The sequence below is a fragment of the Pocillopora verrucosa genome, chromosome 3 (genome assembly GCF_036669915.1).
Source record: "Pocillopora verrucosa isolate sample1 chromosome 3, ASM3666991v2, whole genome shotgun sequence".
Lineage (NCBI taxonomy): Eukaryota > Metazoa > Cnidaria > Anthozoa > Scleractinia > Pocilloporidae > Pocillopora > Pocillopora verrucosa.
Genome location: NC_089314.1, coordinates 5795225 through 5817090, shown reverse-complemented (window position 1 = coordinate 5817090; position 21866 = coordinate 5795225). Strand labels below are relative to the sequence as shown.

General features: G+C 34.3%; 1 protein-coding gene across 6 annotated transcripts; it reads left to right on the top strand.

Moving 5' to 3' along the window:
* Positions 1 to 35: 35 nt before the first annotated feature.
* On the top strand, positions 36 to 21392 carry LOC131798464 (PH and SEC7 domain-containing protein 1). Of its 6 annotated transcripts, XM_066164570.1 has the most exons (20): positions 36 to 329; positions 2491 to 2557; positions 3047 to 3100; positions 7429 to 8359; positions 9135 to 9328; positions 10262 to 10320; positions 10653 to 10742; positions 10911 to 10954; positions 11722 to 11782; positions 12671 to 12697; positions 13371 to 13452; positions 14968 to 15038; positions 15148 to 15293; positions 15700 to 15792; positions 16444 to 16495; positions 16627 to 16656; positions 17357 to 17431; positions 17728 to 17763; positions 17837 to 17922; positions 20273 to 21392. In XM_066164570.1, exons 1-20 carry the CDS (start codon positions 189 to 191, stop codon positions 20340 to 20342), a joined length of 2409 nt encoding a protein of 802 aa, XP_066020667.1. In that variant the 5' UTR covers positions 36 to 188; the 3' UTR covers positions 20343 to 21392. The 6 variants fall into 6 exon arrangements, with proteins under 6 accessions (XP_066020667.1, XP_058972098.2, XP_066020668.1 ...); XM_059116115.2 differs by having other exon boundaries at positions 37 to 329; positions 17837 to 21392; XM_066164571.1 differs by having other exon boundaries at positions 202 to 339; positions 17837 to 21392.
* The last annotated feature ends 474 nt before the right edge of the window (positions 21393 to 21866 follow it).

Here is a 21866-nt window from a genome sequence, read left to right as displayed (position 1 = left end):
CTGCTTCTGACCTATTGCCCTCACAGTGCTCATTAAACTGTCCTTGAAAATTCGGGTAATGTTCGTTGATACTCGTTGTCGTTCCGAATAAAGTCGAAAAATACGCGAGTGATCTCTGACGCTCCGAATCCGAAACAACCTCGCCGACGAGAGATGACTCTACCGAGTGTGCAAGAAGGAGTCTTGTAATGGCTCATGATAGATATGTGGAGCTAGAAAGACATCCTCTCGGTGGATTTGGTTTTAGTGTCATCGGTGGAGTTGATACGCATCTGCCACCTATGGTCTGTGCTTTGGTTCACAATGGATCGGCACAACTAACAGGGAAGGTGAGATATGGTTAGTTATGTCAGCTTTGTTACGGATTTCTAGACGGAATAATACAGTTAATTTATTGTTAAATCATAATTTACAAAAGTGATTGTTTTTTGATCTAAGAAATTCGTGTATTTGAAAGATTATGCCTGAGTTGAAATTTTCCTAGGGCCCGATGATATCGACACAACGTGGCAAAGTTCGTTTCGAAGCGAACTTATCTACAGGCGAATTTTTATCTACTTTCCCGGCCTTTCTCTATTATAATGCAAAACTCACAAGTAAATCTATTTATTTCAATTCATATGCTTGGATCGTCTATATTGGCTAGCTTTTGTAGTCTTCGTTTTTGCAACACGAGTGTTGTAGCTTCTATAAAACAACCATCCCATCGAATGTATGCATGAAAATTAGGGACCTGAATAAAATTGTATGTTTCATGATAGATCATGGGGGAAATTATTTGGGCAAAATATTACTCTATGTACAATGACGAATGATAGTTATTTATATTAAATCGTGAATTGTTCAGTTAGCTGAGTTCAAAATCACCTTGTGTTCCTAAACTAAAAACATCTCACAAATGTTTTCCTTCAAGTTGTACACAATTCTTTTGTAATTGTATGTGTGCAAACTCAGCCAATTCATGTCAACTTAGTTCAATAAATAATGCTTTGTTTAATTTAGGAAAAGGAAACGGTAGAATGTGTATTGGAAAGAGCGGATTTAGGAGATTAGAAGATGTTGGTTCGTTTCATTAAATTTCAGACTACAGGGCGTGCATGAAATCCTATAGCTGCCCCGAGTAATTGCTGTCGTGCCGAGAGGGCAAATGTTACAGCCGTCGTCTTGAAAGGGAGCTCTGAAATTATCTTAATTGTGTTTGTAGACAGAGCTCACATTTTTTGCATGAAATTCAGTGGGAAGCCAACTTTATGAAAGCATACCTGGAGTTAACCTGGAAAGATTAAATTGAATGAATGGCGGTAATAATTTTATTGCATGTATTCATCATCTGGTAGTGATAATGGTGTCAACAGATTAGAACTGTTTTTCGCTGTTTAGCCTTTTCCATTTTCTTTGCTTAGTAACTTTAAACTTGTTATAAATCCTAAAGCTTTGAATCTTGTTGAGCAGTTATACTTGACTACCCTCTATTCCAAAATTGTGTTTTAAATTTACTATATTTTTTTCACTTATGAAAAGAGTAAAATTTAAAAATGTAAATAATTTCAATTTGTATAGAACAAACAGCTTATGCATGCAAAAACTTGTAGGAAATAAATTAAAATATAGAAAGTGGTCAACTTAAAGGATATGACAGAACACGTTTTATTTCAAATTGCAGAGAGTTTTGGAACTAGACTTCACTACTACTTGACTACCCTCTATTCCAAAATTGTGTTTTAAATTTACTATATTTTTTTCACTTATGAAAAGAGTAAAAATTTAAAAAATGTAAATAATTTCAATTTGTACAGAACAAACAGCTTATGCATGCAAAAACTTGTAGGAAATAAATTAAAATATAGAAAGTGGTCAACTTAAAGGATATGACAGAACATGTTATAGCAAAACTCCAGTAGCTATAAAACTGATGCAGCTGTAATCTGCAATCTTAGGGATGTGGAGGATTGTGTGGGGTGCAGTTATAAGGACCAAGGATACAGGAAGGGGGGGAGAGCAGTGGGAGAGCAATGGGAGGGGGGGTAGCAGTGGGATAAAAGCAGATTTCTTTCTAACCAAGCTCATTCAGGGATTTCTGTCTTGACAGTGTTTTGTTTATTCTCCCTTTGCTGATAGTGGATAATATAACTTTGAATGTGAATTACTCTATAGAAGGGAAAAAGGGACTGAACTTGTTCCAAGCTTATCTTTTTGGATGACTTTCTTTATTACCAAAAAGTTACTTGCCAATATTAATTTTTTTTAAGAGGTAATAATTTTTTTTCCCAAATTGAATAAAAAAATCAATTTTTCTCAACTGGTGGGTATCCCATTGGCATGGAGTTCACTTTTTTCAAAGTACCCCTAACCAATATGATTTTAGAATATCAATTGATCACTGAAAACTCCAAAATAAATAAAATATGTTCACATTTGTCTTGAAATTCATAGTAGTGCTATTAGATGGTGGTAGTTGTTTGATTGTGATTTAATTTAATTCTAATCAAGGTTTTTGCTGGAGACGTCATTTTAGAGGTTAATGGTCAACAGATTACACAGTTCACTACAAGTCAAGGTGATGTAAAATTGTTCTTCTTTTCCCTTCCCCCCCCCCAACACTTCTACCCCTCCTCCCTCCTCCCTCCTTCCTTGTCTTATCTTTCTGCCCTGCCTCTTCCCAGACTTAAATGCAAAATGAAAACCAAGGTGACACTCTACATGCAGATTCTTACCCCAACTTTTCACTCCTCTTGCTTAGTTGGTAGATCTGGGCTAGTTATCCGGGATGGCCTTTCAACTGCATTACAAATGATCCTTGTTTTGTGACATTCAATTTATATGGATGTTCAATGGTAGAAAGTCAAGAGCAAAGCACTAGGCAAATTATGTTACATTATATGCTTTAATTGTCTGATTTTTGGAAGTGAATTGTGGTGATGATGGTCAATCAGAGTCCTTATAATATTTTTTTTAACTTCTTTAGCCAAAAGCTTTAAAAGTTTGATTTGTACCGATTGTATGGACAAAGTTGTGAAAATCTAACCAAATATTTCTTTAACTTCAGTTGTAGAAAGCATTCGCAACACACAGGATAATTTGAGAATCCGTCTAAGGGATGGTGAGACTAATTTTTTTTTTCTCTTATTACTCAACAAATACAATTTTATATTTTTGATTGAACAACTTTTAGTAGCATACCTCTTTAACAGGCTGTGGTATGTCAAATTTTTCTCTGGTATTTAATTGGCTTGTCAAATTGATATACAATCACAGAATTGTGTCTAATCAATATACTGTAATCCTCTGCCCCACTTGGTTGTGTGTCTTCTCTACATCCATGTGTACAGTGGCCCTTATATGCATTTAAAGCTTTCCGCGAGAATGTTTTCTCCATGTACACTTTATCTGTATATCATGTATGGTGGTAAAAGTTTTGTTTATAATCAGGTGTTAGACCCATGTTAAGATAACATAATAAAAGGATATGGATAAATAAAAGGTGACAGGAAAAAATAGAATGATGTTCATTATTATCAGTGCAATTATTTCTGTGGGTAGTTCAATTATAAGATAACTCAATTTGTTTTTTTCATTGGGAATCAAGTATGAGAATGATTAATTTGTATTTTACAGAAGAACCATCATGGTAAAATATGTTCACATAATTGTAATGTCTGTATACATTAAATTATTACACTTTAAACTGTTTCTATTGTGTTTTTTGTTTTTTTTAAGAAATACACTTTCTTAAGCCTTGGGATTTTGAATTCTCTGGGTGACATAGTATAATTTTGTCACCAAGTATTGAATTATATTGTTTTAGGTTTTGTCTTCTCTGATTTGTTGAATTTTAATACAAATATTATTGAGTAATTCTTTATCAAAGTCCAGAACTGATACACACAGAGCCAAAACAACCTTAAGTTACACATTGTACTTCCCTTCTGCAGTAGATGCTGTATTTTGCTCTACTTACTGGTTATGCATGTAACAAATGAAAATATGTGCATAGATCAAAATTTGCCACTATATGAACAGATAATTATTTTATATATGTGAAAAAGAAAAGTGGCCTTTCACTTGATTAAATGAAAAGTTAGGCGTTGCCAAATAACATTCTTAATCAACAGGAAGGTTATGCCCAAACATTGTGGGCTATTTCCTTTATAAACCATGAAAGATTTTTGGTTCAGTCGTCATGTTAGTCCCAAATAATGGGCATTTAACACTTTGAAACTGCTTATTATTTTAATTTATGGATGTAAAGGGTGTTTTCCAAGTTAGGCTTGACATTTGTATGAATATGAAAACAAATTTCTTTTTCTGAAACATTGTTTTTTTCAGCATGAAGTGATATATTTTTTTCACAACCGAGCCTTACTTGTGAACTTCCTGTTTTTCATTTGTATTATGTTTATTTTAGTTTCTGAATATGTTAATATATCTTTATCTTAAGTCCCATTTTTCATATTTTAAATGACCAATTCAACTGTACTTTCATTTTGGAATCATCACTTTGTTTTGCAAGTTACCAAGTTAGCCATGGCATGTCACATCCCACACAAGACATCCTCTGTGGGACTAGAATGAAATGTCATGACCTTTAGAATGTGAAACTTGAATCCTATTGTATAGAATTGCACACTTCAGTAGAAACTACTTCTTTGCCGTGAAACATGTCAAGGTTCGTGTGGTTTGAATCTATATCTGTTTCAGTTTTAATCATTCAATGCTGAGAAATTGAACTGGCATGAGTAGGTAGTTTCTAACTACCTGTTGAGATAAAGGCTTTCCATTGTTTTTATGCGTAATGTGAAAGCTAAACCACTGAAACAAGCTCATGTTTCCCACTTCAAATGAACACATCTTGTTCTGAAGTTAATGGTTTTGATTTTGTGTGACTCAGTTTTCCTTAGTAATAGCCTAAAGGTGATAGAACAATATTTATACAGGAACATAGAATGTAATTTTCACAGTATTGATTTTCAGTGATAGTTTGGTTCAGTGCCAATATTAATCGTATTGTCAGAAAGTAGAACTGAGAGGTGAAAGCTGATTCGAGTGATAGTGTTGGTATGACTCAGTAGCTGAGCAAATCTGTATTTATTCTCCTTTGTGCTTTCGGAAATTCAGTTTCAATATTTATAGCTTTGTGGGAAATGTAAAAGCTTACTTTGGGAGCAGATGCAACATACATGTAGGTATGAAACACAATGTAATCATACTGTGTGTTATTCACTGAGTGAGTTTAATTTCTTGAGAAGTAAAAAAAATGATTCAGTCAAGGTTAATGTGTTTGTTGCATTTTACCCAAAGGCTTTCCTTGGCTTTTAGAGTTATTGTACATGTTAACTTTAATTAGCCAGAGTGTGTGTTGTTATCTTTCAAGAGTATGACTCAGTTGCTAAGGTTTTGACATACGTTAAATGATTTAAGATTATGATATGGTACAGCAGCTCCTACAGTGCTTTGAAGGTATATATAATGATGCTTAACATAGGTGACAGAAAGTGATTTCAAGAAGAATTTCTTTAAGGCATTATTAGTACAAAGTTAAGGCATTATTGATACTGTAAATTCTGCCCTCATTTTATACTATGCATGTATCTCAGTAATGATTTTGACAAAATACTCTGCTTAAATATGAAACCTTGTATTTATTCATAAAGAGAGAACATCTAACTTTAATCTGATATTCTTTTGGTTTAGCATTTTATGAAGGCTTTCAGCTGATAACAATTGATCCAAGGCTGAAATTTCAATAAAACACTGCTCATTGTTTACTTTTTTTGAAAGATATGCCAGTTTTTCTTTTGACTTTGATCTCAATGTGTGTTTCAAATTTGCATGCTGTTCAGGTTGGCTGGTTGATTTCATAATCTGTTTTTGTGATAGAATGTTTTTAAACTGAATAAAATTTTGGGGTTCTGAAAATAGTTGTGTACAATATCCTGCACTAGATGTACCTAAATAGAGCAAACTATGCTAATCTCACATGAGTACAAGTTATATTAGCCATCAGGACTGATTCAAATCGTCACAAAATTTATTTTAAGAATTTTGTTCAGAACATGAAGGTGCTGTAAAATCAATAGAATGATGAGTGTAGACAAACTGTTTAAGTCCTTTTACAGGAAGTGTTATCTGATGAGTACATTGTTTATATGCTAGAATGTTCCCTGTACTTGAATTTATTTAAACCATGGCATTCAGTATTTTTAACTACTGGTTATTATTGTGCTTTTCTTTACAGATTTTGAGTGATGGTGTGAAGTGTTAACTCATAATGTATATGAACTAGTACCAGTAGTTTGAATGTTTGAAATCAGGAAAATTTTGTCTGGCTAATATGTAAATTTTGCTTCAGATTTTGTGATTGTTAGTGGTAATCGAAAGCAATATCTCAAAAATATTCTGATATGTCATCTACCACATATACGTCATATTGGTGTACTGTGGAGAGGAATATAATGTGTTGATTGGAACATGGAAGAATAAGGAAGCAATAACATGCCAGTACACCCATTTGCTGAAGCATCACTTTCTTTGTTCCTTATCCTCTTAATTTACCACTAAGGGGTGGTTTGAGTCATAGACTTATAGTATGTGTTGTGTAGTTTCAGTGTGATAAAGGCAAAGTGATTTAAAATAATATTTTGTTCCAGATGATTCATTGAAATTCTTTGAAAAAAAATATTAACCTTAAGTTTGAAATTATTCATGGGTCAGAATGATGTGGATTTAGTTTAATTTGTAATATATTTTTTTGTAGATGAATTATCAATTATCTTGAAGGCATGCAAATCTTCTCAGTGTTAAATCATATACACCATGTAAATGTGAATTCCATATTAATTATGATTATAACCTTTAAGATATACTGTGTATGAATGTTGTTTTTAAAAGATGAGTGTTATTGAAAATGTCCAGAGTGTCTTCCTTTGAATGATTATCCAGTCACTTGGATACTTCTCTTTTGAGACAGTGTTGTTGTAGGTTCCTTTTTCTTTTTGAAAAGTATTTTATAGTGTATTATGGGGTTAAAAATTACAGTTCTTGTATTGCATGTCTGATCACTTGACTGTATTGGAAAACAAAGGCATTTCCTGTAAGTTATAAGCCACATTATGTGTGAATGCTTGTTTAAATAAACAGACATGCTTAAAAATGATTAAAACTACAACCATCAGGATTCTTTGCATTGGAATGGTTTAATATGTCCCTTAGTCAGAGTTGGAAGACTGTATAACTTAGGACAATTGTCAGAGAGACAGACAAGGTCTGCACTTTGTTTCATGAATTTCTTAGTCTTACTCTCCAATAGGATATTAGATTGCTTTCTTATAATGCTAGGTTTTATTTATTCCAACTGACATCTTGTTGTAGAAGCTAATACAAAAATAGGTGACAATGTTAATCATTGGTCTCAACTTTTTACCTCAACAGACCCTGGGACTAGGGAGCGTGCACGTCCATTTCTCAGATCATTTTCCGTTGCTGACCCTAAACTAGCCATTTGCCAAGCAAGGCTGAAGAGATCTGCTTCAGCACCAAATCATCGTAACCGCTCTCACACTGATCAACTCCCTCGAAGAGCAATCACAAAGAAAGAGGACAAAAACATGCAGAAGGGGACTAGCACAAGTACAGAAGATGTCCGAGCTGTGGGTCGTATGAGTCTTATAGGATTGGAGCAGGGCGTTGATGGTATATTTGTTCGAAGAAAAGATGATGTGGTAGAAAGAGTAATCACTGACTTTCCTGTGCGTGTTAATGTCCCTTCAAGTAGAACAGATAAAATTAATCGGCCTGAAAACTTTAAACGACAGAGTTATCCCAATGAGGAACACAGAACTAGTTGGGAATCTTTACCAGAAAGTTGCATTAATTGTGGACAACCAGTTGATTATTCTAAAGACATAGAATACAAATATTCCATGGAATCATCTCAGGCATCAAAATATTTAACATGTAGAAAATGTGGGCATGTCAGGAATTATTCTTCTGGTGGAAGAAGCCTACCGGGAACCCCGTACTCAAATCATAAAACACTAGAACCTTCTCCATTTGGATTGTCAACTAAACACAATCAGTCACCAACTAAACTTAATGGAAATGTGAATTACAAACCTGGTCCGTCACTTGGCGAGAAAGGAATTACATCAGATTATAGTAAAACTGCTTCAAGTGATTCTAAAAGAGTACTTAATGGAGGTCTTAAAAAGGAAAAGGGAATGTTTGAGAACTTGCCAGGCCCTGATTCTGCTGGTAGACAATACAATGACCCACTTTACGAGAGTCCATCAGCTTTAGCACAAAGACTGTTTAATTTAGATGGATTCAGTAGAGAAGAGGTTACTCCAGAACTCAGTAAAAAGTAAGTGGAAAAGTGAGCATCTGTTGTGATTTTACATTCTTAATGTTGGGAGATGACAAGTGAACAAAGTTCAGGTCCATGAGGTAGCAGTTAATCTCAGCACTGCATGTATGCTCATGTGGGGCATAGCAATTTCATGGATGATTCCTGAATGGTTTGGGAGAATTTTTTTTTTTTGAACCTTTCCCTTACCTATCTTACCATCAAGTTTCCTTTTATTTGCATGATTAGCATTGATGGGTGCATGGAATGAGGGCTTATGGAGATTAACTAGGAATGGGAAAGGCATTCTATTCTGAGCTAAGAAGCACTTAATACTTAATGTAATACCCTGCATATGCTGGCAATATGCCTAGTGCATGTAGTTCTAGATGTGGATCAGAAGAGCATTTTAATTTTTTCAAGGGGTGTTGTTTGCGGCAAACTCTCCAAAACTTCATGAAAGAAATTCACTGGGAAATGTACTGTTGACCACCAACAGTTTCCTTTCCTAAAATGCAACTTCAAATTTATGAAAGGTGTAATTTGTTCTATCAAGTTTGAGCTTGGGAAATAGAAATAATTTAAATCCCCACAAGAAATTGAATCTCAGAAGTTCCATGAGGGTGGGACAAAGTGCTGTTTGATTCCTCATGGAGATTCATATTGTCTTTTTCTTCATCTGGTGCTTATTACAAGGCAGAAACTAAATGTTTTGTTATTCTGCTACTGAGCTCAATATTTACTATCTTTATTATTCTATTAACTAAATTAATTGCACTTTTTTTTATTTCAGCACAACCTATGGAAAAGCAGTGGCTATTGAATATCTCAAATTCTTTGATTTTCAAAATGAGACTATCACAGAGGCTCTTCAGAAGTTCCTTATGGCTTTCCATTTGAGTGGAGAAACGCAAGAGAGGGAGAGAATTTTAATTCCTTTTTCCAAGAGATATCAAGAGTGTAACAATCCTGAGTATGGATCAGAAGGTAGGACAGAGAGTGTCACAGTCAACGACAGGTCATACTAATTCAAATGAAGTGAGACTTCATATTATTTATCTAAGGTTGAACAAAGACTTTGCAGCAGTCTTTTTGTTTGTTTTTTTTCTTTTCGTTTTGTTTTTTGTTTTGTTTTTCGTTTTTTTTAAACCTTTGCTTTTATTACAAAACACAATTCTAACAATGCAAGACTCATTACGCTACTCTACTTACAGAACAATACTTTCAATACTTACAATGAAGGTTACTCATGCTAGCAATACAGTAGGTTGAATATCGTTACGAAACATACAATTAATTGCAATATGGGCCACTTACACTACTAATAATATAATACTCTACTTACATTACTTGCTGAATATACAATTACTTACAATACATTATACGGTATATTGACTTTGAGGAGGCAGGAGTACTTCTCAATAAAACATTTAATTAAGACAAGTTTTCAAGGTTGTATTTAATGAGTAGCTTACTGATAAAATCCTGAAAGGAGATGGCCAGGCCATTAAACTTGGCTGAATAAATATAATGGTGCCATTGCAGCAGCCTTGTAAATTTGTTTTGCTAGGCTCCGTGGTTTTAAATTAAGATAAAGTAACATTTTTTCCAGCTATAGTTCAAGGGTGGCAAATGGAGCATACATCATATACATGTACAGCTGTTAAAATCTCTAATAAAAATAATTATTGAAATTCCATTAGGTATTTCAATATCATTTTCAGTAGTTTTTTTTCCATCTTCTAGTCTTAATTTGTTTGCAAAACTTACATTACTTGCATTAAAGCTCTCTTTAACAAAATTTTTCATATTTCATATATTAAAGCATAACACCAAAAAAATATTAAAATGTACAATAGTTATTCAACTTGACAACTGAAATCCCTATTCAGGGACACAAATCTGTTTCATTGATTTCAGATGCAACTCACACTTTAGTCTGCGCCATCTTTTTGCTAAATTCTGATCTTCATGGTGAGGTAAGCTGTTAGGATGCTTGTTTCAGTTGATTAACTATTAAACTCCCATGAATGACCAAGAGAATTTCTCCATACAATATCAATACAATTTCAAGCAGAAAATTGATGAGATTTAAAAAAAGTTTCAACTAAGGGATTGTTAGTTGATCCAATACTAAATTCTCCAAACTCACATCATAAGAATTGTATGACAAACAGTAAGGAGAATTAGTGATGAGATCTTTGAAGTGAAAAGGTTAAGTCAAGTACATGTATTATTTACAATAACAGTAAAATTTACTAAATATCGGCTATATTTTGGCGATTTTTATCAACATTTTTCCTTGCCACAGACCCTTCATAAGAAGATGACACAAGCACAGTTTATAGAAAATTTGTCAGACCTCTGTGATGGAAAAGACTTTCCTAAAGATTTACTGAAGGTATTAATTTTTTTTATTTTTATATTAAACTTATTTTGTATGTCAGCCATATTTTGTAAATTGCTCTAATTTTCTCCTTTATGGGTAACTGTAGTGGTTAAGTTTTATTGTTAGTATGGAAAATAAGACATAAATTTATCTCTGATAATGTTAAAATTTTTCCTTCAGGCGATATACCAAGAAATCAAAGCTAAACCATTGGAGGGTTTCGGGTAAGAACTCTCTTACTCTTTCACTTGTATTATGTGTAGCTGTAATGATTCAGTTTAATATATACTCCACCCAGTTTGACTTGTTATTTTTCTTTGTGGAAGGATTATGTAATGTTTCTGGAAGGAAGGGAATAATAATTTAAACCAGCTGAAGATCATTTTGACCTGAAATTTGTTTTACACCATAACATCTACATCATAAACAGAATCAGAAAGATGGTAAATTTTGAGCTTGGGAATGACATAGAGAAAGATTTTAATTTGAATTGTTGTGAGTGTGGGATAAAAGAAGGAAAAAGTATGATTCACCCCCTTCTGCACCCCCCTTCTACACCCCCTTTCTACACCCCTTCTCCTCCCCCCTTCTCCACCCCCCTTCTACACCCCCCTTCTACACCCCCCTTCTACACCCCCTTCTCCTCCCCCCTTTCTCCACCCTCCTTCTCCACCCCCCTCTCCACCCCCCCCCCCCCTCTCCTTTCTTGCTAGCCGGTATGTTAGCTGATAGTGTCCTTTGCTAGCAGTCTTCAAAATGTCATCTATGATATTATTTATTACTCAACAGACACATACCAATTAGCAACTTTATTTATTATGCAGTAACTTAAGTCTTATATCTGTTTTGTTGAGTTTACCCTAGCAGTTTTCATAAAGATGTTATCACAAAACAAGTCAATAAATGATATCAAACTGATACCTTGTTGTGGCTTAATTTGCAGTGGAGTGCTTTTTTCTCTTTTGATTCATTTTTTTCATGCTCATCTCAGTTTTGAAAGGATTCCTGCATCAAGTCCAGGCAAGAGAACTCCAACACCAAATGGGATAAAGGTAGTGGAAGAATCCAAGGATCAATATCAGTATCTGGGCAACTGCCCACCTACCCCTCCCCTAACTCAACAACAGTCAATTGACAACAAGTTAAGGTTAATGTTGGGTTAGGGGAAGGGTAGGTAGGCAGTTGCCCAGATGCTGATATTGATCCGAATACAATTATGATAATCTGAAGTGAAGTAAAATTCGTCAGAAGGGCACACTTTTTGGTCTCTTGTACAGCTTGTAAATGAAGTATGTCTGATTGTGCAGGTCAGGGTATTTGTGAAAAGAACTCCTGTTGGTGACAGGGACAATAGAGAAACTTCTATCACCTAGACAATCAGACTCCACAAAGTATTAGCTCTGAGGAAGGGCTTATGCATGAAACATCAGCTATAATCTCTTTGTGATGCCCACTTCATGATATCAACTTGGGTGGTAAAACCAAACCATTGTGTAATACTCCCCATTGGAGCAGCACTATTAACAGTTTCTTTAGAAACTTACCACTTCTATTCTTACTGTATCATGAACTGTTGTTGCTGGGTCCAACCATTCACTGAATACAGTTGTGTGCATGTAAGTACATGAAGTAAATCCTTTTACTGCTTTCTTAAGTTATTATTATAAATCAGTGTCTTTTGCTCGGGTTTGATGTCCTTCTCCATTTTTTTTTCTTTATTTTATGTTTTCTGTGACTTAAATTTGAGGCCTTAGTTTTTCTAGGGATTGACAAGAGTATCCTTTGATGTCAGAAATGTAATTTCCTGTCTAGAAGACATTTTAGAGCAATGTCTACAATCCTTTAAACACCCCACTTCCCATTTCCCCATTTCACAGTCACCATATGTAGAATTTTTTGTTGTTTATCCAATGTCTTAATACTGTTTGTTGTTGTCCTAGGGAACCCCTGGAAATCCTTTTGTAGAGGTATGAACTTTACTACTATCCCTTCTCTTTGGCTGGGGTCTTGCCCTCTATTTGCCTTTACCCTCTGAAGCCCTTCTTAGACCATCACAGGGTGTGAAATTGCGCCTAATACAGGTGCCAATGCGACTAACTTTTTCACTTTGGCGACCAAATCCTGGAAATTAGTCGCCAAATTGGCGACTAGAATGTTTCATCATAACCTTACCAAGAGATATAGTGAATTAAAAAGATTTGCAAAGATAAATCCGTCACAAACTTCCTCGTTAAGTTTGTTTCCAAAACGCAACAGATGCATCTCAATCGATAATTAACTTAATTTTGGAGGGTCTATCTAGAATGCTGACGGCTTAAAAGAAGGTTTTGTTTGTCTTTGAAAATGGCGACCAACTTTTTTTCTCTTGGCTACCACTTTGAAGAATTTAGGAGCCAAGTGGCCATCAGAAAAAAAAAAATTAATTTCACGCACTGCATCAGCTGTCTTCAACTTAGTTCATTATCTCTTCAATATACCTCTGCATGCAACTGTTCCATTCCCGGTGCTGCTCTATGTTTATGCACATCCCAGATTCTTTGGTACCTCTTCAGGTATCCATGATCAAAATAGTGCATTTATACAGGGTTATGCTTTTTTCCTGTGTATGGCTTAGACAAGTATTATTTTGTTGTGTCTTAGATTCGAGGTAGTGACTCTGATAAGGTATACAAAGAAGGACTCTTGTACAGGAAAGTCACCATGAGCTCTGAAGGAAAGAAAAGTGAGTTGAATGTACCAGTTGTGATTACGTACACAACAGTGTAAAGCATTTATATAAATCGGTTGCCATTTGAGCAAGTTACTGCACTGATACCCTCTGTAGGCTAAACAAATTATGTGGTATTACTATGTACACTGTATGTCATGAAAGTACAAATCACTCTGTAGAAATTTAGACTATGGGCAGTCCCAACTTTTTGAAGTCTGTCATGCAAGTAAAAAAAAAAAATCAGTGATGCACCTTGGAAGCTGTATAAGTGAGATGCTTGAAAAGTAGGGACACAGACTAAGCCCAAGAATTTGATCACACACTACTGAGTAATTTTTAGGTGTCAAATTTTAATCTAAATGAGGCGTAACCAATGACCTTCCTTATTTTAATTACCTTTCAATTTTTGTGTCATCACAACACACAGGTGATCACAGAAAAATTAAACCATTTAAAATTTTGAACAATAAATTGGAAATCTGTAAAATGTTTCAGTAAGGATGAGTCTCATAAACAAAACTCCTGAAGAGATAATAATGATGGGCAGCTCAGTCAAGAAACCATTGTAAAATGATCATTGCTATGTGTGTGCTTGTGAGTTGTCTTCAGAGATGACATTCATACAGTCTTCATCCTTGTCTGATAACTGAATGGCTGGAAGGCCAAGCTTGTTGAGTTAGCTGACTTGTTCCACCTGCTGTTAAGGGGTAAAGTTGCAAGGACACACTGTATGGTTTGACAAGAGTTTTTCTGGATGAAACGCCTGGTAGATACCGTATTTACTTGTGAATAAGTTGACCTTATATGACCTAAAAACCAGCCCAAAAAATCATCCTCAACTTATACACGAGTCATGCACAAAGACCTGACCCAAGCAATCCAAGAAATTAGCATAACAATTGCCTGAAGTCTGTTTGGAAAACCAAGTTTATAATACCAGTTCTAATTGTGTTCAAGTTTTGTCACTTTTCAGCACACTCTTTGTCAACAAAAATATTTGAAATAATAAAATTCAAGTGGCTTAACACAAAGCTGCTGGAGCTGATTTCTATTGTGTCTTTGGACTGTAGAGCAGACATTTATTCATACAGCTTTGGTGCGGTGTGGAAATAGGAGATTAACTTTTTGGGAAATTTTTATCTGTCTGAATTTTACTTCTTTGACTAGAAATGATGAAAAATCCAATTTTTGACCTTGAAAATGGGGTTGACTTGTACACAAGTTTAACTTATACACAAATAAAAACGGTAAGGCTCTTTCCAATGCTGGTTGGCAAAATTTTCAGTAGTGACTTGACAAGGGTGTCATCAGTTTTTTAAATCATATATATATATATATATATATATATATATATATATATGTAGTATTGTACAAGATATCATTTTCCCTTGTTGTCCAAAATTTTACATCTGGTGACCATTTTAAGGTTTTTTGGTCACCAGGTATTAATGTTGAATGAGGTTGTGTTTGGAGCCCTGTATTTGTAATAAAGTACAATTTCAATTGAAGTCTTGTAACCTCTTTCAGCTTCTGCTTGGAAAAGAAAATGGATGCCTTTTTTTGCAACACTCAAAGGAATGATCCTCTTCCTCCACAAGGCAAGTCAGGTCAATTTTAAGGCAATCTTGTCTTTTAATTCACTGAAATATTTACAACTGGTAAAATCAACCATTTGAAAAAATGAATTGTTCCTTCTGTTTATTTCAGTCAGATGAGGTAACTGGGCCAGAGCATACTAGAAACTGTTTAGGTGTACACCACTCTTTGGCCAGTCGAGCTACAGATTATATCAAAAGGCCTTTTGTATTTAGATTTGTCACTTCCGATTGGAGAGAATTCCTTTTTCAAGCAAAGTATGTTAGTCTTTTCATAATTATTCTCATAATACTTTATTGGATTCATATACACCACAATGTACTCAGATATAGGACACTTCTCTGATAAAGAAAGCTAACTTTCATATTATTATACACTCCAGTTCATCCTAACATTGGAAATCCTGTGAGTTATGAAATTTTTATGTGTTTATGAAAATGTTAAAATCCTAAACATACCCATTAAACAAGCTGCAGTGAACCTCTATGTGTCACCTGAATCTCCATACACATTTGGTTTTTAGATGGCTAAAACTGTATTTCTTGAAACCATTTTGTGATTTTAAATGGCCATGTAGATGAGGAATTTGGGAAGAATTAAGCACTTATAACTCCTTTTTTCTCATAAGCCATCTTATTTATCTTTCCTTTTGTATTTTTGTAGGAATTTTCGTGATATGAATGAGTGGATTGATGCCATTAACCTAGTGGCTGCCACATTTTCTGCTCCACCCTTACCAGCACCTGTTGGTTCATGGTAAAGCAACATCTTAATTGCTCTGAAACTGCTAAGTGTAGTCTTTCTCTTTCATTGTAACTTTTCAATTACACAACATAATCTCAATAGAATGGGGTGCATGGCATTAAAGTTACCCTTAAATGACTTTTGATGCAACGTCAAGTTCTCCTTTTGTTTCCTAAAGAAAGACAAAAAAACATAGAGGGAGAATCCAGCTGTATATCAGAAGTCGTGGGGGGGTTTTCAGAGTCATTCATTGTTTTCATTTCTGGCATTTCTTCCAGTACTAAAATTACTTTCACTGCTAATACTGTTTACCTAAAATAACAGTACCCGTGCTACCAAGGTTTGTAACAGAAGTTTGCAGCGAAATTAAAAGTTCAATATATTGCTGCATAGTTAAAAGTGCAATTCATTGTTATTTATATCATAACTGTGGTCATGAACCTCCATGGCATTCTTTGATAGAGAGTTATGTTTTTTTGAAAAGAGGATTACCTTCATACTGAAGAGAACCAGATTGTGTGTTTAAAGTGCACAGCTTCATTGCAATGCAAAATGCTAGTGCAAGTGTGATGCACATATAGCAACATTTGTAGATGTTGATTCTTGACAATTTATCACAAATCAATCAGATTGATGATGTATCTCACTGGAAATTTTTTTCAGCAAAAGATTTCAGCGACCTGTCCTTCCTTTCTCCTGCACTCAGCTCTCTCTTGTAAGTTGCATCTACCATGCTTTTATAAAACAATAATTAAAAGTAATGATTGAATTTGAACTTTAAATACAGAGAGAAGAAGTCAGATAAGACAAATTTTATCTAAAGTGTTTTCTTCTTGAAATTAACAGATGAAGCAGTTAGAACACCATGAGACAAAGGTAAGTATGATATGATTCATTATTAATTATAACATAGCTAGTAAATTTGTCTAATCAAATTCAATTGCATGAGCATGCTTCATATTCCTATTGTGCATGACGTCAGCAAACAAATCCCTCAAGAAAAAAAATTTCCATCGGGTTGAAAATGTTATAAAACAATTGGTTCACGCATTAGCTGTGCATTTATTGAGATATGAAGCATTTGGGAAGTTTGGAGAGCACTCAAGAAGCTATAGTTGCTCTCAGCTATGCCTTGAGCAACTCTTATGCATCTTTTGTGCTCTCCAAACTTCCCGCATGCTTCATATCTTGACAAACACATGCTGACATATAAACCAATTGTTAATCATATCATGGGAGTGTTTTATCGCCATTTTCTTGACGAATTTTAAAAAGTTAATGCAATGTGCTGGCTAATGTACACTTAAGGTTTGGAGGTAAAGAGTACTATGAAAGGCTCAGCACTCATCTGAGATTGTTCCATGTGTTTCACATAGTTTGACAGAAATGTTAAATGAATATGGATGAGAATCTCTGGACAATGAGTTTTGGTTTTATTTCTATACGTGATGAGGAAGAGTCTGCATGCAAAGATAACATGTTGATTCATATTGCTGTAATAGACATTGTACAGTTAGCATCGCCATGTGATGAATTATTATTTGTGTGTTTTGCTGAATGTAATTGTTGATTCCAGAGTAAAGAGGCAGAAGGACAGTTGATTGAAAGTTTACAAAGCAAGCCACAGAATGTAACTGGCAGAGAGTTTGAGGTACAAACCTTTTCCAGATTATACTCTGAATTAATGATTTTGCAGAAAAAGTGTTTTATCATAGATCCTCCATTTCGTACTCAGGACCCCTTATTTCTGATATAGGCTTAACAGCTGGCCTTTATTTTAGGGTAGCACTTAATTAGGGAGGGGGAAGTGGGGGAGGGGGGAGTGGGGGAAGGGGGGCTTGGCTTATATTCTTAAACTCATTTCAAATCATGGCTACCAGTAGGCATGATTCTTATTTTCAGTAATAATTTTGCACTAGTTGTAAACATAGTTGTTTTTTCTTGCAGGAGTGGCAAGAAAAACATGAATTCTTGGATTATGAGGTAAATGATGCACTTTCTTTCTTAATGATCTCAGACTTACCACAAAGAATTTAAAATTTATTTCTTTCCCTAGTACAAAAGATACAAGATGTATGTGAACGTTCTGCGGGGATCAAAGTTGGAGAGTAAATTGCGAGAAAAGCCTCGTGGCTCCGGCAGGTCTGTTGAATCTATCATGTTGCAGATGAAGCGCTGTAGTTCCCTGGGGGATTTAGATTTGTCCAGTGGTTACAAGGGGAGGAATGTTCGAGAAAGTTATGTTATGGCAATTTATAAGGGTTGAGGTTCAAACCTTTTTGCTGTCAAAAAGTTCATGAGTCAATTAGCTTTTGCAATTCAAGTTGAGGAGGTTACTATTACAATGATTCAAATTATCCAGTTTCCACAAAAGTATGTGGTTGTTTATACTATTTGATTGGTTACTGTTGAAAAAATGCTTGCGATCAGTTATTTGTTCTGATGAAGGGCTAATGCCCGAAACAACATAAGCTTTGGAACTCTTTACCGTGGCCATTATCAACTCAGTTGATGGAACCCAAATTATCTAGTTATACTCTCCCACCAATGCAGCACCACAGTTTCTTTGGAAACTGACTGTCTTTATTCAGTTATTCTGTTTGCTCTGCCTGTGTATCAAAGTTAGAAGACTGGAGATAAACTGATAGGCTGAACAAGAACTTCAAGGGAGAAAAAAACTTTTTGAAATTTTAAGGAAGGTTGATTTGACTCAAGAACCTTTTTGTCATTATTTCTATCAGAAATAAAAAAAAAAAAATGAAATACTCATTATTTTATTCTTGGTAATATTTTGTCAAGATGGAACAAACAGTTTTCATGTTTATCCCATGAAAACGTTTTTGTAATTTCATCTACATTGTGTGTACATAGAATTTCCTGGTTTTCTGAGTACCAGTCATTTCCAACAAAAGTTAAACCGTCATTTAGAATGTATTTAATTTCTTAAGGCTCTGTGGTAATGATAAGGTAAAACTAAATTTGTTTTTTTTTTCAAAGTAGAGTTGAAGCTAAAACACATAATCTGCTGAGTTAGATTCTAAAACATAGAATGTCACAGTAGATTTGTTACAAATGTTTTGCCATTTCATGAATTTAGAGAGTGGCTATTCCTAATGCCATGTCAGTTAACTTTATTATTATTATAGGAATTGTGGCAAACTGAGTGTAAAAATGCATGCCCATAAAATTTATCCCTTTGGAGTATTGGTTATTGGTTTCAGCATATGCAAAATTTATATCTTGTCAGCTGTATTAGAAAAGCTCCTAAAGTTATTTCAGATTGAATTTCAAAAGATGTTATCAGATGGAAATGAGAAATATTGATTGATTGAAGTAATATAATAAGAAATAATGAGAAAAGTTAAGGTTGCAAAAATACATTATCATAGCAACACATGCATATTAGACAATAATATTAATTTTGCACTTGTTTAAACATTCTAATTATGGTCATGTAATAAACATTTTGCCAACATACATGCAATATTTAATGTTGTTGGTTGTAATTTTAAAAGAAATCTGTGTCTGTGATCAGTTTTTTTTTAATGTTAACAGCAAAAGCTAACAACAATCTAAAGAACTAACCAATTGCTCCAATCTTTTTCTAATTAACACTTTTTCTAAGAGAAAGTAGTTAATTCATTAACTTTGTTTTGCTTATTTCATGCTTGAAGCTCAAACCTAAAACTGCCTCTCTTTCAAAAGACAGAGCTGCATACATTTATGTGCAAGAATTTCTCTCTAACTGTAATGTATCTTAACTTCATAACACTTTTATTCACACAAGGTCTAATAACTCACAACATATAATTATAGTTATTATAATTGTAGTTTTGGTAAAAAGGTACCTTCAATTCTATTACGTTAATGCATCTTTTTTTTTCTGAGGGGGGGGGCAAAGAAAATTCATACCCTTTTGGAATGTTTTACAAGAAAGTGTTTTGTTAGATGTTAATAACAGTAGAGGGGCATCAGAATGTTTTTTCACATAAGATTCTTCAATTTGCTCTCCCACTTGTAACATACACAAAGTCATTGAATCATTTTAAGGCTGGTAAAGATGTTTTGTTAGTGTATTGTTTTTTCCTGCAATAAAATTTTGTAGAATGAATGACATTTTGTAGGAAGGAACTCCTGAGGGTTCATACTTTTAATGGTGATTCCTACAAAAAGAACTTTGCAGAAAAGATTCTAGAACTAATTACACTAAACAAGAGAGAAACCCAAAGAGAGAACTGTTTCCCAGTGTCACTTGCTCACCAATAGCTGTATCATAATATAGTTCTTGTAACCAACCCTCTTTGCAAATTAACTTTGACATGTAAGTATACTAAGTAACTGCATGCTGTTGACAAAGTCTCCGAGTTAACTTATTTTCTGCCATGTCTTGCAAATATTGAAGTTATTTAGAATAATTCTTATTATTTACTTGCTAACTAATTCTATAACCCCTGTCTTTCCTGGCTCACTTCTGTGCTCCTCTTAATCCTAGCTCTGTCAACATGTCTGGTAACAATAGCATTGAAGATGGTGATTCACAATTCTTGGACAAGGAAATTTAATGTTAATTGCATGCTAGCCTAAAATAGCTTTAACAGACACTACAGACATTGACCAACTTTCTTTCCTGCATAGCAAATCCTTAAAAAGGAGACTAAACTATTGAATCTTCCTCAGTCAATGATCATGTGTGGAATACATTATTTGGTTCCTCATTGTGTGATTCAGGGAGTTGGCCATACTCACCCAGTTTAGACATTTAAAATTACAATTGGGAAATAGGAAGCTGCTCTGAAGCTAGAGCATTGCGAGGCTCAAATGAAATTCCTGAGGGTTGGGGCTGGGTGGAAATCAATGAACACCTCATGGGAGTAGTGTGGATGTCTTCTAGAACAACGCATTTGAGGAGTTATTCTACACAATTTATGAACAAACAAAAAAAACACATTATTTTTTAGCCATGAACTGTATTTGTTTCCAGACTGTTTGTTTGTTGACAATACAGATACCTACATAGTTAAACCTTGAATAAACTATTGCAGGTTTGACGTCATATGCACAGGTTTGTAACTTGAGGATACACTGCAAAATTACAGTTTTTGACTGATGACAAGCATGCAAATAATTTTCTTCTGTTAGCCAATTCATTGTAATCCCAAATAAATTTTTGGATAATGGGGACATATTTTTGGTTGTTGCTATCATCTTTTTAATCCTGTTATTTTAATTACTATGGCACAAAAGTCTTGGGGAAAAACTATCTGGTTTTGTTAAAAAACAATTTTTTTCAGATTGCTTTTTATTTGTCAAAATTGGTAAACCTTTAATTTTTCCAAATTATTTGACCTCTTATGTTGTCAAATTCTTCAGACTTAAGTTCATCGATGGACCGTTGTTTGTAGAGAAGTTAAAAGTAGTCATAAGGAAGGTGTAATCCTCTTTGAGACTTATTTAGATAGTAGCAGATGTCTTAATTTGAATAATTACTTTCAAGGTCACAATGCCTTTCACCTACAGAACAGGCAACTTTTTTTGGCCTTTGTGGGTGAGCAGAGGTTAGCACAAGGCAACCAAGAGAGAGAGAGAGAGAGAGCCACTTGGGAGAGGATGGGTGTTAATAAAACTTACTGTCTATCTCTCTTTTTCTCGCTCTTCCTCTTGCATGTAAATCACACTTGTACTTCTTGCTTGCCTTGTGCTTTTTTCCCTTGACTTACTGACTAAGGCAACAAATCACACATTCTGCAGGCTACCATGCCTAAGAATTTATTTATTTCAATTGAATTAATAATTATATAATTGATACATGAATGTACATACATCAAATTGATTTACTAAAACCTTAAAGGTTATTGATTTTTCCTAACTCAGTGTGAACTTTAAATACATTCAGGTCAAAATGTTTACTTAAAGGACCTTGACACTTTTTGCAGACACAATTTCCAATTTTTACATTACTATTTATTGAAAGTTATAGTAATAAAATAAGTTCATTGTGCACTTTGAAACAAGTTTAGAAGTAGTTTAAACAGATTTATAAGTGTTAGCATTCAAGTGCAAATAAGAATGTGAAAACTATTAAAAGT

What these genes read in the sequence shown, in the direction of transcription:
- LOC131798464 (XM_059116115.2), top strand. Translation starts at nt 189, where the DNA reads ATGGCTCATGATAGATATGTGGAGCTAGAAAGACATCCTCTCGGTGGA. An exon ending in TGATCCTCTTCCTCCACAAG is followed by an intron (nt 15,039 to 15,147) that starts GCAAGTCAGGTC and finishes TGTTTATTTCAG; the next exon opens with TCAGATGAGGTAACTGGGCC. An exon ending in TAGAACACCATGAGACAAAG is followed by an intron (nt 16,657 to 17,356) that starts GTAAGTATGATA and finishes TGTTGATTCCAG; the next exon opens with AGTAAAGAGGCAGAAGGACA.